Genomic DNA, 20,066 nt, shown 5'->3' with positions numbered 1-20,066 from the left:
GTCAAAGACACGCAATAAAAATCCTGCCAAGGGGAAATGGCACTAATTTCAGCACGTCTCTTTGTCTTTCAAACCGTCTGAAGGATATTAGACTTGCCGATGTAAGTGCATTTAATTAAAGTGGTCTATTTGTTGTAATGCTACATGCATTCCTGTAGGGTGTCCAAGAACACTCTGGAATTATTAGTGACAACAAATATAAATATTAATTCTATTTCTTAATTCTTCAGGTTAAAAGGAATAAATGAAGCATGGCGGGAGGAACCGACACACACATCCTTACTGAGTCTGAGTTAATAATTTATCTGCCGTGAGGGTTAAATAACAGATAAACAAAATGCTTGCTGGTGGAGCGAAAGGGAAGGTGAGGTGAGGAGTTTTTAAGCGAGTGGGGGAGGGGTGTGACTGAATCGGGAGCATTAAGTATGAGAGAGGTTAGCAACCCCTGATAATTGCCTTCGAAATCCCTGAACGCTCTGTTAATGGTCCTCTGTATTTCTGCTATGTTATAAATCTCTCTTCCCCGGCAAACCGATGCTCAGGGCTAGAAATTGACAGCAAAAACAGAGGCACAGGAAGCCATCGGCTTTTGAAACGACGTTTCCTCACAGGCAAATTCGGTTCCTACTTTCCACGTGACGTCTCGGACTAATGGACGCTCGTCGGCCGTCTTTGCTACCCCCCGCCTTGCCGACGGCGAATGCGGTCGAATTTGGGATGTCGCGTAGAAGGTGCTGTTTGAAGTGGTCCTTTAAAATAAACCCGGCGCATGCATACGAGCACTGCCCGTGTCCGACTCCAACAGATTAGGAGCCCGCTGAAGTGGAGGCGAATTTGTGCGTCAACAGAGCTGTAAACAAAACAAAGTGTCCTTCCGTATTTAATTCACGAAAAAACTATAAAAGATTCGTTCCTCACCTAAACTGGGCCTGTCTTGGTTGTGACACTGAGTTTGGCTCCTCTGGGCCCATAATTGGAATAAGGGATGGTAGTAGGTGAGTTATAATGGGCTCCCACGATTCAGTGAGTCTGAGAAAACCTGTCAGGATTTATACCGAGACAAGCCAGTTATTGCATCTGATGCAAATGGCCTGCATTTCAACAGTGCGTCTGTAAGCGTTCGCGTAATTCGTGCTGACATGATTATAGGCTTATTTATTCATGTTGGGACTGGGAGAGGATAATGGTAGTGTGATCGGCTCGGTCTGCTCCATCACACAGCCTCCAGCAGAGACTGCGAGGGCAAGATGACCAGGTATGAGGGTTTAACCGCAGCTAATTAATTATCAGGTAAACCGGCTAGGGAACTGGAGGAGGGATGTTTATACTTTTATGGCTTTCTCATAGTTGGGAGGAAAAGTTAAGGTGGGGCTTGCCTGGGAGGTTTTAAGTCTCCGCTGATTAAAGACAGATCTTCACTCCTGTAAAAAGTAGCGCAACTTTAAATCCTGCGCGGATTTACTGTTTGGAAAATGACGGCTCTCAGAGGCACATTGAGGAAGAGTCCCGCCCCTCACTTCAACCATGAGTAATAATGATGGAAACTCCATGCTTATGGACTCCGTGTCACAGTACTTTACCCTGCGCTAAGCCTTTACTTTACTTTAAAGAACATTTTTAGATAGTGACCTACTATGCATTTTTTTAATAACATGTAAAACTAAAACATTAAATTATAAAGGTGCAGTCTGTACGACTCCCTGCCGCTGATCGTAGTCCAGCAAATTATTTTACAAATTGGTAATAAATATTAAACAGGCCAGCAAATAAATCGTAATTAAATTAGAGTGGAAAACACAATTGAGTTTGCCATTTGAGAGATTATCAGCAATGCTATGGAGCCCTAACCATATCCTCTGAATTATATTCTTGCTTCCAAGCATTAAGATAAAATCGTTGGTGCTCTTTAAACTTTTAGGGCTCGTGCTCCTGGGTAACATTTGCAATTACGATTAGAGTGTGGGGGAGAAACGGCAAAAAGGTCATCCTGACAAAGAAAAATGTGGATTAATAACAACACTGCTGTCTGTGGTTCTCATTTCAAATAACATGCAACAGTATGTTACAACATGCGGTTATCGGGAAACTGTAGGATTAGATATTCTTTAATGATCTGTGATATAAATTAGAAACATAATCAATGCTATCCCAATAAGTGTGCCTTAATTGGATTATCAGGCAATCTCGGGCACCATTTAACTCTCCTTCATTTAAACACGTTTAAAAACAATCCCAACACGATCAAACTGATAAAACCACTATTTCTTTTGTTTATTTGTCTATGGTGCATGAATAACGGGTAAATATCAAAGGCAAGTCATAAAAAAAAAACCATAGAAATGAATGCACTCTTTACACTGACATGTAATTTGCAGATCTATCAGCCTAACATGCTGCGGGAAATCGTGTGGTTCAGATCACTATATATTTCAAACGATCATTCTCTCGGACAAAATGAGACGTTCTGTAGTTGTGTTGGTTACTGACAGGAATATTCTTTTTGTACCGGACCCTTAGTACAAGTTAAGACATTTTATGTGGGTCATTTGGTCTGTGAAATAGCAAGTTCCGGAAGGTGTGGCTGTTATATACGCCCAATTTCTTAAGGCGATTATGGGGTTTCTCGGGGGCTACAACAAGTGTACCAACAATCGGTCAGGTTTCAGTTCTGTTATTAAAACCGAAAACGTTCTCTGAAGGAAAACCTGCAATAAAAAGGGAAAAAATATTGCATGATTATTATTTTTATTATTATTAGGCGCCGTTAAATTGATGGTGACTCCTGGTGACCGTAGAGAAGGCACTCTTTCAGAACTTTCCGTCTTCGCTGTGGATCTTCAGGCTCTGAAGTGGCATGTTCATTGTTATTATGATTGAGTCCATCCATCTTGTTGCTGACTGTCCTCTTTCACCTTCCGTTTTCCCAATGCAGCGAGTCATCTTAGGATAATCGCATTGTAGGCCTACAGGGGGTCCCCAGGTTACAAATGATACCTGTTCCCTAAGTCTGCCTTAAGTTGAATTTGTAGCTAAATAAGGAAAATTGTAATACAACATAATAATAATAATAATCATATACAGTAATAAAAGTACATGCGTTACTGTACTGTCCCTGAAGCCGATGCGTTGAAACCACACAATATTTTCACAATCATCACAAAGGCAGTGTGCGAGTTCGTTGTTATGCACCTTTGTACTTAACCCGAATTTTTGATTTAAATGGCTTTATGGCAGTCCGTTCGTAGCCATGAGTTGTCTAAATCAGATGTTCTTTTCCTTGGCACTGCCCGTATCTTGAAAAATATTGAATGTATCTCCCAAATAATCATGTACAAATATGTATCTAGTTACTCTTGGGTTCCTTGGCCAAAGACTTAAGTTTCCACAGCGAAATTCATTGTGTGTCGCTTCAGAATGACGTACCTTTTTCGAAGGCACTTACCAGATGCTTGGATTGTCACCCGCATCACTATAGTAAAGGGTATTAGCATCTGAAATTTGACTATGATGGAAAATTATGAGCCCAAACCATCCAATAATGATTTCAGAAGTGAGCTGAAGAAAAATGAGTGCCGGCAGCCCGAAGGGGCCGCCTTTCCAGTCGGCTGATGCCGTGCTCTCATATCGCTACCTTCGCTCACCGTCAATACTGGGCTCTTCCTCATACTGCGCACTGTGTCAAAGGTCACACTGAGACACGTCGCCTTCCCCGTTTCTCTCCCTCCCCTTCCACAGCTTCTTCAGAGCTTTCACTGCAAAGTTTTCACTGTAAGATGCAGAAAAATCCTATTAATGAATTCAGCCATAAGAGTAATGCTAGTAAACAGAAACAAAGGTAGGTAAGGACAAGATTAGAGTAACCTATGAAAACATTACTAAAAAACCTATTGCTTTCTATAAATATCTGAATCTATTCTTTATATTCTGTTAGGAAGATAAACATTAAGGAAACGAATAATAAAACGAATACCTTAAAATAACTGGAACAGCCCTTTGTTTCCACAAAAACATAAGCACAGAGTGATTCTTCATTTATCAAGGGAGAATATCCAAATGAGCATGTTCAGTAGCCCTGGTAGAAGGTAGGGAGAGAGTCAGGGTGTTCACATACTCGATTCGTACTGTGCAAGTTTGACCCCCAAAGTTCAGTGCTTTTGACTAGTGTGATTGCTCCATACCGCTTGAAGAGGTGGACCCAAACATGGTTCAGTTGGACCTGGGCAGCAAAGGGGTCACTTTGGTCTACTGCAGAGATGCAGTGCTTGCTGGGTATCTGGACTGATGTGAGTATCAAGGAACAACTGGATGCAACACACACAAAAAAAGATATTTGGTAAAATACGGGACCAACCTTAAAAAACATCATCTTTTATATTGCAGCATGATTAAATGAAAATCGCTGCGTTGCATACTCGATAAATCTGTAAGAGGGCCGTGTGTCATCGCACTCAAAACAACTCTAAATAAGCCACAAAATAAGGACATTAATCACAAGCTCCATTGTGCTGTGCGACAGTGCTTTTCTTTCTGTGTTTTCTTCTGCATAATAAGTCACACAGTGATGACGAAAGCATGCTCAGGTCCGGAACATTAAGCACAATGTGAGCGCAGACCAGCGGGGGAGGGGAGGGGGGACAATTGTACTCGGGCACGGTACACGGCAACTGTGCCTAGTGTGAGAACGCCCTTAGCTAGAGGCCAAGTTGAACCTTAGCCCTGGGTTTGTGATCTGGCCTAATCAGTTCATCTTGTCCTCACCCTGTCCTTCACAACCGTATTAAACGTTAAAAAAAACAGACCCCTGGCCTGCTGGCTTATGTGTGCCAATCAGCTGACAGGAAGTTCCTCCCGCAATACCGGCAGTCTGTCAGGCCGATATAGCACTTTGCCTTGGATACAAGGTTTCCGGTAGCGGCAGTGACACTGTGCCACGTCGGAGCGGAGGAGGGGCCCTCATGCATATACGAGCCAGATGACTCAGAGGCGAGGCTGAGAAAATCCCCCACCTGGGGCCCCGCATGGCTTCTGCTTGTGGCAGGAGAGTTGGGTGTGGTGCTCCGTCAGCGGGCGGATGTGGTCCAGGCACGGCGTGACATCCTGGAATGCTGGTCGGACTATTTCGGGATGAGCGTTCTCCCTGTAAACAAGGTCAGCTCCTGAGTTTCATCCATAGCGGAGACTTCTGGAAGTTCTCCGAAAGCACAATGGTGTCCTGGAAATCAGCAGTATGCAGATCTTTAGTCGTGACCAAAAAGCATCCTGCATCAAGGAGGCTCCATAAGCAGCTTCTGTTTTGCTGATCTACCTTCTGGGAAGGTCGTTTACGTCCTCCGCTCTGTTGCGAGGGTAGGTCACAGCAGACGTGTAACATGGTCTTACCGTCTGGCACCAGCTTCCCACACCTTCCCCAGAGGATGTACTGAACCGACCCAGTTCTGAAATTGAGTGTTTGGCTGCCTACCTTAGGTTACCTTCTGTCCAGAGCTCCTTTGAAGAGGAATCTCAATCAAGCCCATTTAATTAGGAGCTCAGCTGGAACCAATGACAGTTCCCTGAGGACAAAGACTGGAAGACCCTCCATAAACGGACTATCTGCAATACAATGGTGGTGTTAGTTTAGACATCTGCGGGGAAAAAAAACCCCAACAATGTCCCGCAGTGTGAACCCCAACCTGTAGAAGGCGCCAACAAAGATGAGCATCAGAATGCAGGAAGGTGGATCCAGCAACCAGAACTGGCTGCCTGTGAGGTACGCACAGACCATCTGTAAGCACACGTGGTCACACGGCAGGCCGTATCTGGCAAAGGCGTGATCAGGTGTGTGGGAACAGCAGGACTGGCTCAGAGACCTTGGGCAACAGATTCACCAGCCACGGCAATACTTTGAAAAATCCCACCAGTGCTGCGTTTCCCTCGAATGAACATAATTGAAATAAATGATCTTTAAAAAGGTTGTGCCTGCAACTAATGAGCATGACCTGGCAAGCCTGGTTGGACCCTTCAGCCAGTTGTTTTTAGGGTTATGTGAAGATGGGAGTGATACCTTCCCATGAAAGGTGTGGGATGTGAAGGAGCCTGGTATCAAAGCCAAACATCTATACAACCTCTTCAAATGTGTCCAAACACGTCCAAACCGTCTCCAAGACCTTTCTCAAGGACCGTTTCTTTTCAGAGGGATTGGAACCATCCACTCATACGGTGAACCCTTTGGAAAAGGGTCTCGATTCCAGGAGATTATTTAGGTCTTAAAGTGCTGTCATTCCTGCCCTGTTGTTTCTGTCTGTTGGTCCTTGAATACTTTGAAACATTATTTCAGGGATGCCTTTGGACTGAAAACAGGACAGTGCATTTGTCAGACAGCAATAGAAAAATGCATTGTTCCTTATTGATTTATTACTCCTTGGCGTCCCCTGAATCCTTCACGCAAAACCTATAGCTGTGTTCCTTCAGAACGAAATGAAAATAAATTCACTTTATCTAATTTAACTTGGTGACAAGGACAGATTTGGCATTAGAAGACCATTATTGTGCCTGGTCAAGAAAATGCGAGAATTCCTCTGTCTGGTATTAACAGAGTGAGGCTAGCATTCAGGATTAAGTGGTAGATCAGGATATCGGATTGTAATTTGCTGGCTTCTGTTTAGTTTTTAAATTGTGCGTGCCGTCTCTTAAGGGCACAGAAAACCAATACATTATTTTAAAAATGTGCGTGAGAACTGAAATCGACAATAATTTAAATTTATGCATTTTCACATCTTCTAATAAGCAAAGATATTATATTAGAAGCTCACAGCTCCAGCTACCTTCCTTCCTGACGGGATGCGATCTACCTACTGGACCCGTATGTGGGGTGGAACAGAAGCATCCTGAGGAATCCCTTTGCAGAACTGGGGTCAGACTCGACCCCATAATCGTGTGGCGCCGTGAGGCTTTCCCTAGCAATCCTCAGCCAGCGAGCTTTCAGGCTGCATAGTTAACTTTAGTGTAAATGGCTCCTCAAACCTTCCATTCAGCAGATTCAGTTTTGGGAACACGAGTGATCCAGGGTGGAACGGTATACTGTTTCTGTTCTCCATGTCTGCCTACAATGACAACAATACAACAAAACATTGAAGTGGAATGACAGTAAAGACCATGGCCCCACTGCAGTAGAAAACCTACGGTTGCTTTGATTTTGCTCTTTTAAATGTTCCCATGGCCGTTCCATTCCTCTCGTTTGTTCTCGTCTTGTCTCTTCTGCCTTTCATTTCGGCATCTCTCTCTCCAAGAGCCTTTCTGCCCTTAGTTTAATAAAACATAACCGCCTAAGTCCGATGCAGGCTCCTGTCTATTTGTGTAGAAAGCTGTATTTAAGGCGCCCAATGGTTCCTGTTTGCTTTAGTTTTATGTACAACGTCGTGGCAATTTACTTCAGCTAAAGTGTTTTTTGGAAGCACCTGCGGCCATTCGGAAACATTACTCAACCCCTAACTTGTTTTGCCAATCAAAGTGCAGCAGCAGATCTCCGCAGATCCATCGGTAAATGCTGTAGCGTGCTAGAATTCGGGAGAATGTGTCCGTGTTAGAGTAGGCGAGATGCTGGGATGGCAGGAGGGAACGGAGACGGGAGTGGGAATGGGTTAACAAAGGTGGTGGGGAAGGACAGGCAGAACACCACCGGGGAGAAGAAACGCAAAGGGGTAGAGCGGAGGCCCAGCTGACCAGGGGGCCGAGGTCACGGCTGAGCCGGGCATAGGGTCTGAGGGGATTTGCAGGGATGAGAGAGAAGAGAATGATTGCCTCCCCTCACAATCTTACAATCCAATAAACTATGTCCCATCATGCCATGCATTCGACATGCAACAGTGCTAAAAATATCTCCTAACACGCTGACACCTCCCCCCCATTGTGAATCGGACGACTATCCAAATCGACACACTTCAGTTGGCATGAGTTAGTAGCTAGTCATGGATTACAGTGTGTTTTCATCGACTCTTAGTGTCCCGCTTGTTTACTGACCATTAGTGACTGTTTGCAACCTTAAAGTTCGTCTAAACCTCTGGTTTGTGTCATGCTGTCATTTGTTTCGGGGCACCGTGCAGTCCCAGCGGATTATGCCGGCCAATCCTGGGTCACTTCCAGAAACGACGAGTGCACAACAGACCCCAAACCCCCACGGTACCTGTGACCTACACCCCCGGACTCTTTGCTCCAGATAACATTGAGCTCGCAACCACTTCCATCGCAGATATCCAGACGAACCCTTTTACCTCATTAAAAAAAAAAACCCATCAATATTCTAATGAAGCACTTTACTCGTTAATGGCTGCTGCGCAGTAATTGCACGACTTATGGGCCCTCACTCCGTAATTGTGCATGGTTTGCTAAACCCTTGACTAGAAGGCCTTTCCTCATGTATTCCAGAAAATTGTTTGCGACCCTCCCCACCCCCACCCATGCCCGAACCCTTAGCGTTGCATTTGAAGTCGTGCGTATCCAGCAGACGTGTTGGCTGCGGTCACTGGCGTTTGGAGCCAGTCAGCTCAATTAACACTTCTCTGGCTTCTGCTCGTAATGTTCTGTGGATTTAATGCAGCCGTAATTCTCCTGTTCTTCCACTTGCCTTGCGGTTGCCATGCTGATGTCTGTTTTAATTGCCCGTCGGTAATCCGGCAATCCAGTGTAACCTCTTGCCCAGCCAAAGCTGCATGAGACACCTTTCCCATGATTCCATGTTACTAGCACCTTCTTGGGCTGGCCTCCAGTGAACAACAGAGTCTTGTGGCTCTGAGCATCTTCTTGCATCATGCCCAGCCACCCCTCCCCCCCGAGTCTCCTAAGCTCTTGGATGTTCTTATTGTTGCTTCTGGCATCTAAAGCAATGCAGACTTACCTCTCCTCTTAAATGGATTTCGGACTATTTTCAGCAGACTTGTGTTTCCCTGCTTAGTGCGCGGGACGCCACTTCTCTGGAAGAGTCCTCGGTGATTCTCATGCCAAGAGCCAACGTGGACAACTTAACATTTATTTTTTAACTCCAGTTTTTTTTTTCCATGTCCTCAGCTAATTTTTTTAATCTTGTGAATTCGCTTGGTTGTTGGAGCTGTTCTTTGTAAATGTAGGAATTTTATGTTCTTTGTCCGTATCTTTCAACAGGTTGAAGTATTTAGTTTCTAATGACCAGTTAACGGGTTAGTGTGTCTGTCCGCAGCTGCCCCCTCCATACTGTGGAACTACAGCGTATTGCCAAAGTATCGTATTTTTTTGCACACCTTTGTACGTGGGGGACTTCCGGCCATTTTTGGCCCCAATTAATTGACTACTGCAGTGCCTCCTGTACCCTCTGCACTTCACGTCATATTACAGAATCTCGGCTAAAGATCACAGACCCAGAAATGTTAATCTTTCCAATTTCTGAAGAAATGTCAAGAGGTTGCAGAGTGAAGTGAAGCAAGCAGAGTACAGCGCTGCGGGGCCCGCCGGCCTGTCTGTGACTGGTGGGAGGGGTTAAGGCGGGGCCCAGTTTCCAGCCACGAAAGATGATTGGATGATTTGATATAAGGTTGTCTTTGTGTCTCTCAATAAGTGCTGGGCAGCTTAGTGGTCAAGGACACGGGCTTTTAACCTCAAGTCAGTGATTCAGATCTCAATGGAGTCATGCTGCAATACCCTTGAGCAAAGTATTTAACCTGAATTACTCCAGTAAAACACCCAGCAGTATAAGTAAATGCTAATGTTTATGGTATTGACTCAGCCACTGACATTGGGGGGGAGGGGGGTGCTATATTAGATACAAGCTGCCCTTGGTCAGATAAGTACATTTTGGTAATTTCACATGTGGTGGCATCTCATCAAATTACAATGACCTTGGAAATTTATGTTGCTTCAAAGAAATTCGTAAAATTACACTCCCGTGTAAAATACAGTTAAATACAGTTTAAAACAGAGTGTCTGGGAGGTTCTCTTTGTCAAGTTAAATTTCAGAGAGGTTGCTGGTTATGAAAGTACTTGAACATCAAAAACGTTACTTCGCATGTAACTATCCAAGTATTTACTTGGAAAGGTTACTTGTTCTATGCATATCAGAAAGGATACTTGGTACTTAAATATCAGAGAGAGAGCTTGTTTAAATGTAAACTATTTAATAAATGATTTTATCTAAAGGGCCATACAGATTTTGCAGAATCAGGATCATACAGTCCCTGGAACAGAGTAATAGCTTGCCCATTTTTTACCCTTTTTCATTTTCATTTTTTTGCTTCCACAAAAGCTTTCGGGATGATAGCTACATTCCCAAATTATTCCAGAATCACTCCCTAGAAGCATTTTTATAACGTAAACTTATCAGAAGGCCAAGCACACTGCTATTGTGAAATTAGCTATCAATCAATGACTGAACAAACCATAATTATTTTGTCCTGGGTATCTGGGCGTGGGGGGAGGGGGGGGGGACGACTGCCAATGTCATTCAGTCAGGTTGCTGAGTACATTTTGATCTACTGTGCTGAGCGAAAGAATGACATAACGCTGTTTCAGCAGGCAGAGAGAAGTGCAGTGTTTATGGTAGGGCAACCATGGATCAAATTTCATAAAGCGGGAGAAGAAAGAGGAGAACGTCTGCTTCAGCCTGTGTAGCTGGGGCGGGGGGGGGGGGGGGGGGAGGGGGAGATTGGACTGACAGCTGATTTCTTAGCATGAGCCTGCGTGACAAATTAAGTACAGTATTCGTCTGCACTTCTATTTTCTCAGTAGTGTGAATTGCGAGCCGTTCATCCGAGTGTTAAAGCCCGGCAGCCTTAAGAGGCAGAGAGATTAATCACCGATGTTTGTTTGTCCGAGAGGGTGCAAATGAGTATAACAGAACCTCAAATCCGTGCTGCTGCAGGAAGGTTTAATTGGGGTTTTGAGAGGTAGGGAGAGGAGCGTGTTTAATTGGTCAAATGAGGAATGTGTGAGGAGAATATGGGGTACCTCTCACTAGCTCCTCGCAAAACGGGATTGTCGTCTTCTGCAACAGCCTCGCAGCAGCTTTCAGGCGGAGGTGCGAATCCACGAGCTCCGTCGCCGGGGGAAACCGGCTGGTGAGGACAAGACACATCCATAAGCATCCTGGTTACATGCCACCACACATCTGACATTCTGCGAATAGCTAGTTGTGCTTCTATCCAACTGTGCTCAAAGATCTGCTGGATAAACAGGCGGTTTGTCTTAAAGGCAGTGATATGCATGTCTCAAGCAATTTCCAGGTACTCAGAGTCTTTTCTTATTAATTTGAATTAATCATTGTTGGCTTGTTGTTTATCTCTTTTCAGTTCCTCCCAAGATATACGACATTTCCCCCAACATCACGGTTAACGAAGGCAGTGACATCACGCTGAGCTGTATGGCCACCGGGAAGCCAGAACCTACTATCTTCTGGAGACACGTGACTCCTTTAGGTGGGTATTTCCCTTGTGATGTCTGCATGACGGATAGATCCCGGGTCTTTCACAAAGACCCCGATTGGGACCCTTACCTGTACAGTCTTCTAGAAAGAGATACAATTAACCAGACTAATCAGATAATCACATCGACTAATCAAACACTTTGCCTTGAATTATGGAACAGTAAGATATTTCACATGGGCACTCCCTATAGGTTCACGACTCTAATGAGCTCAGGATCAATGTAACTTTATGCCTTTGTCCACAACACAAGAGGAACACACATATTACAGATTAAATGACCCATGAGTGTTAACGAGTTTTTTTTTTGTTTTTTTTTTGTATTTTTTTTTGCATTAACAGCTTTACCATTTGGTGCTTATGGACAGTATCCCCTACAAGGCTTACAGAGCATGAATATAAACACTAAAATGACTGCTGTTGGGGATGGCAGAGTAATAGCTGTTTCAGACAGCACCGGCACTCAAACCTGTAATTCTGTCTTGTCTACGGTTTCCTAGAGTCTGCTGCTGTTCTCTGCTAAACACTCTGAGTCCTCCCTTCGATCACTTCAACAAAGTGAATTGATTTGAATTGATTATAAGACAAAGCGCTACATTTAGTTTGAAGACACAATTAGCAGCAACAGCGAGCTGTCTATAATTTGGCTAGTGAGCTCTGCATGGACCCCCGTAAGCCAATGTTACTTCATTGCCTGTTAACTGGCAGTATTCTCACATTTTAAGTAGGTCTGAGACACGCGTTTGATGGCCCACTGATAGCTAGTGGTGTTTCCTTTCCTCACGGGACTTGTAATTGCTCTCATACCGCATACTGCAGTACTCCAGCAATTACAGGACGCGGGGATACTGTAACTCTCATATTGCTTGGTTTGACGGTGAAGCTCGCTGATGTCTCCTCAGATAAATGAAGAGTGATGGGAGGTCCAGCAGATTGACCCTTCCTCCAGGTGGCTATAGCAGGCGTGTGCCCTATCTATCGTCCGATTAAATACTGATTCAGAGTTTAAGTTATATTAATGTGGCACTTAAAAATCTGTCCGTGTTATTTTAGGCAGACGATTTACCAAAGACCACAAGTTTTTAATGACGGAACATGTAGTTCCAGTCCTAAAGGTGTTTGTTTGAAATCCCCAACATTTTTTCAACAAACCGAATCCAAGTAAGTGTATATGACAGATCAAAGTAAAATCCTTCAGCATCCAAGGACCGTAGAATTGCATAATTTGGCATTTTTGTTACATCGCATTTCCCTCTTGTGTGAAAAGACCGCAGTGTTGCATAGGAATCCCTCTTGGAGGAAGCCGCACAGGATTGACTCCCGCAATGTGTATGAATAAAGCTGTTTGAATGACTGGTTTTTCTATCTTCCTGTTATTTGTCAATAAGCCAACATCCAGCTGAGCCCCCCCTTTCTCCCCCCACCTGGACTGTGCTTACTGCATTTTCTATTTCTTTTTTATGATTGTTTTTTACCCGTATATATGTTCCCCGTTTCCTTTTAAACTGGTTAATTGGACAGAATTTTTATAGTTTCCAAAACAGGCTTAATGTGTGTTGACTTTTCTCCTGTTGCCTTGCTGTTTGTGTGCAGCAGTCAATACGTTCCAAAGTCACACCATTGCATGGCCATAAATTACCAGCTAATACAACCCCCCCCAATAATTATGTTTCCCCCGTAATGGGTGGAGACCTCAAACCCTCCAATGTTCCAGCCAAAGTTACGCCCTTGCACCATTGAAATATGTTTTTGTAGGTTTTGAATAAGTCATTCCATGTGTTTTTCTAGCTAAGAAGTTTGATGCCGGGGAGTACCTAACCATCACTGGAGTCACGCGCGACCAGGCGGGAGATTATGAGTGCAGCGCTCAGAACGATATCTCCTACCCGGACACCCGGACGGTGCGAGTCACAGTGGACTGTGAGTACAGGAGCTGACCCACCTCATTTTCCTCATACGGTACCAGTCAAAAGTTTGGACACACCCATCTACATAAATGTTTATTTGTACTATTCTCAAAACTATAACATATATGGAATCATGCACTGACCAAAAAAGTATTAAACAACAAAAAATATTATTTTTTTGGGGGGGGCAGCTCTGTGTGTTGGGACTCAGAAGGTTGTCGCTTCCCTGGGTCGGCAGAGTGATCCCACCATTGGGCCCTTCGTGAGCAAGGCCCTTAACTCTATTTGCCTTAACCTTAATCCAGGGACTGGCTGACCTTCTTGTCTTCTCTATACACCATGAGGTGGCCTCCTGGGATGCTTTTCCAGCCGTCCTGAAGGAGGTCCCACAAATGCTGAGCTCTCATTGGGCACATTTCCTTCACTCTCTGGTCAAACTCCTCCAGAACCATTTCTGCTGAGTTTAGGTCATGTGGCATGACACTCTATCACTCTCTCTATCAGTCTCCCTTGGAGGCGGCCTGGCGTGTCCAAACTTTTGACTGGTACTGGTACGTATGCAATGAAATGCAATTATCTAATGACACGCATACACAACCACATTTCTTCTGATCTTAAGGCAGAAATCGCTTTCGTATCCTTAAATGTGCCCCTGCTGAATATGTAATAAAATCATGCTTCGTAATCAGCCGCTCTAAGTAGATAAAACACGTAGGAAGATGCTAATGCTACATGTGGCGTTCAGTCTCCTCCTATCATCATCGCCATTCTTTCGCTGCTCTTGGTTTTTGCTAATATGTTACCGGATGATTCTCCTTTTCGGAAAATAAATTATTTTTTTGTGGCGAGGAGAGGTCAGTGTGTAACAAGAACGATTCAATTACGGCAGTAATGAGTCTTTTAAAAGCATGCGAGAGGTTTAATGAGTAATCCAAGTGCGCTGGTGGCAGGCAGCAGCGCCGCTCAACGAGCCCCATCGCCGAGTCATTTATACACGCTGATAATGATCTTTTCATGCCTATTGATGTCTCCTGCCAGAGCACAGAACTGGAAGAAAAGCCACACTGTTCAGTGAGACCTCTGGGTATTTTAAAACTTTTTAAAGGGAAACGGGGGGGGGGGGGGTTTCTTCACACCTACACTCAGAACCAGACAATACCTCATAAGGCAAGAAGTGTTTGGTTTTTTAAAATTTCCACTTGTATTAAAAAACATTAACTTAATATTTATTTATACATATTTATGGAAGTGCAATATTATATATATATATATATATATATATATACATGCATTTGTCTCATATTTATTTTGAAAACCATTACAAAGGTGAAGATATGGAATAATTGGAGATTATACGGAGTGGAAAATGGAAAATGGCCAATGTCGTGGTAGTAGATATTTTAGTCTTCACCAGGGTTGGAATGGGACTGAGTTTCAGCCCAGGAAAGTCACATCTCAGGCTAGCCTTGGGGGAGGGTGGGGTCCCCAATGCTAAAATTCGTGAGGGGGTTTGGGGGCTGTCGCCGGACTTTGACCGGGGTGGCCCACCAGGAATTCTCCCGATTTTCTTGATAAGCCGTTCCGTTGTTGCTTTTCACTGGTAAGATTTTAGACGGGGAGAATTGCAGTACCGGCCAAATTTCTCTCCTGCTGTCAGGAGGAATCACGTCTGCCATGCACATCTGGAACTGCGTCCAGCGGCATTTCCTACAGGAGGACAGTCAGCGTTCCCTTTAACGTGGACTACCTACCTGCACGCTCCGATGCCGCATTCTGGGGTCCATCTGCAAGTGCTTGTCGGATATTTTTCTCCGACGCTAGTTCTTCTCCTATACAGAACAGCCTCATTAAATACTGTTATCGGTAATCATGGTTAGTATCCATCGTCTTTGTCCATTGGCTTAAGTCAGAGCTGCAGAGATACCCCTGAGATGTTAAAACATGATGTTAAGGCTCAGGTTGTGTGTGTGTGTGTGTGTGTCTCTCTCTCTGTCTGTGTATCTGTGCGTGCGTGTGTGTGTGGGCACTTTGGAAAAATTCCTTCAAGTAGTTAATCTTAAGCCAAACTGGCCTCTTTAACCAATACTTTTGAAAAATGACTTCCTTCATATATTTTATCAGCTCAGACGGGTGAGGTTATGTTCTGCTTTGAAACTGGTTTCTTGCTGTTCACTGCTATAATTCTCTGTTTCCAAGGTGATAATGTCATACCGCAGGTGAAAGTGTAAGGAGGGTGTAGTCGGCACCCTAACTCTACGTGTGATTTGTCACGTTCCTCTGAGCCGGTTTATTAATCTGCCTCGTTTGTTCGTCTGAAATATCCTAACAGTGGAAGGTGTGATTCGATCTGGAACATGGGAAATGATTAATATGAGACATTAAATTAATGAAGCAATAGCATTCTTTAAATTTGTTGGGTTTCGCCTTTATGATGGTTGGATGAGAGATCACCCCAGGCCTGAGGCGTGAGAGAGGATCGTGTTCGAATCGAAGGCTTGAATCGACAGCCGAGTGTTGAATCTGAGGGGCCCTGATAGCAAGTGCAGCCAGAGGAGAGTAACTGTCATGTAGACAAGAGAGGCGTAGAGTCTGGTCCAGATGCCAGGAGGAGCATTTTGAAGATCTGAGGATCTAAAGCACGTCGGAACCCTGGTTTCCATATCGGTATCATGCCGGTTGGACTGCTGGCTGGCTGACCGACACAGCTGAGAGATCAAGAAGTATCAGCTTATGCAAAAGATTGGGCACTCTGGCGGACTGTGGAGTGTCAGAGGCTCAGCGGGGTGGATCCCAAAGGGGTGATCCCTGCCGACTGGCTGACCTTAAAGCCGAACCGGCCACGACCAAGGGGATTAATATTCGAGATGAAGGCGGAGGGTCTATTGTACGTCACATGGAGCCAGAAAAGCGTGGAGGGAAACTGAGCGATAATTGTCTTCCTCTGAATGGCCTGGGAGACGTTTTTCTTCAAAAGGGGTTTGATTTGAGCCCTTTTAAAGGGAGATGGAAAGCGAGCGCTGGAGAGGGGCATCTGAGATGAATGGGGAGACGACCGGAGCCATTGTCCGGAACGCCGCGGAACGGATGGGGGTCAAGGCGGCGGGTGGCAGGTTTGTGATGGAGCGGCAGGCAAGAGAGAGAGAGGGGTGGGGAGACGGAGAGAGAGAGAGAGAGAAGCCCAGGCTCACGGGAGGAATGAAGTGTGACAGTGCCTGTTGGGAAGGCGGTTTTAGAAGGTCCCAGAAAGGAGGACCTGCTGGTGTCACACAAAGCCCATTCTGGAAAAAGTTTAGCCTGTAGACGGGTGGTGTGTAGTTCTGGTCCCATGAGTGGAAGGTTTCTGGTTCAAATCCGCTTTCATCATTGGGCCCTTGAGCAAGGCCCTTAAACCCAGCTGCTCCAGAAACACTGCCTGCCCCTGCTTTCTGGTCCTCACTCTTGTGTTGCTTTGGAACTAAATGGATGAGAAAGTAAATATCCCATCTCCTTTATTGGGTGATGAGTGTTGAAAGTGCAGTTTACAAGCAGAGCCTTCTTCAGTGTACTAGTAAACCCCGATCACAGTTAAGGGTAGCATTTTGAAATTATGGGTCTTGCTGTGTGCTGATTTTGGGTTATATCCAGTACACAAACAACAGAAGTGTGGGGCACCAGTACCAGAGACTGATCCACCTACTAAATATAGCTCAGCTCAAAGTGATGTATCTTGTAAAGGTTGACACTGTCAGCTTGTGATTGACGGAGCTGAATACCACCTGCACATACAGTACCAGTCAAAAGTTTGGACACATCTACCCATAGAAACTTTGATTTGTACTGTTCTCTACATTGTAGAATAAAGACATCAGAGCTATAAAATAACATATATGGAATTATGCACTGGCCAAAAAAAGTATTAAACAAAAAAATTCATAATGTGCGCTCTATGGGTTGGGTCTCAGAAGGTTGCTGGTGATGCCACCATTGGGTGCCTGACCAAGGCCCTTAACCCCAATCACTCCAGGGTATTTCCTGACTCTACTGCCTCATGAGGTGGCCTCCTGGGATGCTTTTCCAGCTGTCCTGGGGGAGGTTCCACATATGCTCAGCACTCATTGGCAGCTTTTCCTTCACTCTCCGTTTAAACTCCTGCAAACCCATTCCAACTGTGTTTAGGTCCGATGGCCAGGTCAAGTGATGCGACACTCTGTCAGTCTCCTTTGTAGGTGGCTTGGCTTGTCCACTTTTGGCTGGTACTATAGATTGAGGTTAAGCGATGTATGTTTCAGTCACACGCATGAAAACTGCATTTAGACTGCAGGATCCATTTGCTGTGCAAGTCTGCTGATGGGCGTCATTTTCAGTGTTAATGTCCCCATCAGTCAAACGCTGGCAAGATCTCCGCTCTGAGATCTGCTCGCCCCAGCTGTTTATAGAAAACAGAGAGTATTATGCTGCACACAGTGACGGGGAAAATCCTTGTTTCTCAGCTGGAAAAATCATTTTAAATTAAGGAAATATAAAATCTGAAATGATGGCAGTCAGGCGTGATATGCATTCAGATCGGGGGTAGTTATAGGCGGAATTGTTATTATAGTTGAGGTTTTTCTGCTGAACTTCTCCACGATAAATGAAATCGCTGTAATCAGAAAGATGAGACTCACTGATCTGACAGATCTTCACAGAATGCTTCACTGGATCTAAAAAATAGATCTCGCTTTATCAACGGTACAGGAGATCTTAAATTTGGATTAAAATCCCAGTTGCTGCTTCTCTTTCTCTCTACCCGTCATATCCTCTTAGTCTAAAATCTCAATTATTCCTCATGCGCTCTTATTTTTCGTCTGTCTTTTCTCATTTATCCCTGCCGTTGCAATTTTAGGGAGACAATTCAGGCTTCGGCATTAGTGGGTTAAGAAAAAAAGAAGACATCCAGTGTTTCTGCAAGAAAATAATAAGTATGACTTTGCCCGGTACCATTTTTTACTGTCTGTAAGGAGGTCTTACGGCGGCAGAGTGTAAAGCCGGGCGACCGCTTTGAAAATACGCCAGACCTTTTGGCGAGATAACTGTACCATTATTTTTCCCGGAGTCTTCCATTAAACCATCACTGGACCAAAGCCTTTGAGTCGGCGACGGATATAATTATTTCTACATGAATATCTAATATTAGCGGGACTGGAGAATAGCTTTCTCTTTCCTCCGGGGTGGGGCCTTCTGCAGCCCTGCTTGCAGCCCACGTCTCTCCCGCTTGCCGGTATCTGTGGACCCCGCTTCCCTGTTGGATGGGGTGCCTTTGTGCGGCCCAATAAAAGCATATCGGATCCCTCTGTCCGCGACGCCCCGCACGTCTTCCCACGCGACACGACAACTGTAGATGGGACACAAAAGCCAGTGGTTAAACGTGTCATGTGACTGCGAGTTCCATTTTTCCTTGCATGGGTGGGTAATATTCCATGCTCTTTATTTTGCACCATCGAAGGCCTTCATTGGCTTTTCGTCTTCCCAGATATGCTCGTCGTATCTGGGGTCCACCCACGCGGAACAAGACCGGCGCCCCTGACCACTCCCACGGAATGGGGGCTGAAAGCCAAACCGCAACCTTGGACGTGTGAGGGCACAGGCTGCCTGCTGGGCGAATGCGCTGCATTATCGCATTAATTAATGCTGTGAACCCTTACAAGTAGCCACAGGCCAATTGAGCGCCTCGCCATCACCGACTGGCAAGCGTCTGTTATGGCAGCGTGAGAACACATGGAAAGTGTCCCCCCCACCCCCCGGCCCATGCTTTCACAGGAAAGCCGAATCAGCCCAGCGGGGGGGCTAGCTACTTCACAGCTCCTGGGCTGCAGGTAGGCATCTAACACCCTGTCAGGAGCGAGCATGCTCTTCGCACGTTTCACCGCTCGTCCCAGGGCCTGCAAGGCGTGTCGAGGGCACGGCACGCTGCCATGGGATGCCGCAGGTCGTCCCGGCGACCGGCTGCTTCCTCGGGAACCCGGCCTACCGGAACCTTTGGGCGGGATGGTCACTGCAGTCCTCGCTGTTTCCCAGTCAAGGCTGCCATTACAGGAGCTTCACAGACGGTCACTGCAGTCCTCGCTGTTTCCCTGTCAGGGCTGCCATTACAGGAGCTTCACAGACGGTCACTGCAGTCCTCGCTGTTTCCCTGGCAGGGCTGTTGTTACAGGAGTTCTGTAGACGGTCACTGCAGTCCTCGCTGTTTCCCTGTCAGGGCTGTTGTTACAGGAGCTCTGTAGACGGTCACTGCAGTCCTCGCTGTTTCCCTGTCAGGGCTGCCGTTACAGGAGCTTCACAGACGGTCACTGCAGTCCTCGCTGTTTCCCTGTCAGGGCTGCCATTACAGGAGCTTCACAGACGGTCACTGCAGTCCTCGCTGTTTCCCTGGCAGGGCTGTTGTTACAGGAGCTCTGTAGATGGTCACTGCAGTCCTCGCTGTTTCCCAGTCAAGGCTGCCATTACAGGAGCTTCACAGACGGTCACTGCAGTGCTCGCTGTTTCCCTGGCAGGGCTGTTGTTACAGGAGCTCTGTAGACGGTCACTGCAGTCCTCGCTGTTTCCCTGTCAGGGCTGCCATTACAGGAGCTTCACAGACGGTCACTGCAGTCCTCGCTGTTTCCCTGGCAGGGCTGTTGTTACAGGAGCTCTGTAGACGGTCACTGCAGTCCTCGCTGTTTCCCTGTCAGGGCTGCCATTACAGGAGCTTCACAGACGGTCACTGCAGTCCTCGCTGTTT

At 45.6% G+C, this 20,066-nt stretch overlaps 1 protein-coding gene across 1 annotated transcript in view; it reads left to right on the top strand.

Annotated features, from left to right (window-relative positions):
- Positions 1-20,066, top strand: part of LOC111847677 (neuronal growth regulator 1-like) — an 81,022-nt gene that overhangs the window by 22,099 nt on the left and 38,857 nt on the right. Inside the window, exons 3-4 of the mRNA XM_023819090.2 lie at positions 11,292-11,417; positions 13,212-13,343. Coding sequence (XP_023674858.1) covers positions 11,292-11,417; positions 13,212-13,343 — 258 coding nt within the window. The remainder of the gene's footprint in view (positions 1-11,291; positions 11,418-13,211; positions 13,344-20,066) is intronic.

Source organism: Paramormyrops kingsleyae, chromosome 21 (genome assembly GCF_048594095.1).
Source record: "Paramormyrops kingsleyae isolate MSU_618 chromosome 21, PKINGS_0.4, whole genome shotgun sequence".
Taxonomy (NCBI): Eukaryota; Metazoa; Chordata; class Actinopteri; order Osteoglossiformes; family Mormyridae; genus Paramormyrops; species Paramormyrops kingsleyae.
The sequence above is the reverse complement of the archived record's forward strand: the minus strand, read 5'-3'. Positions and strand labels throughout refer to the sequence as shown.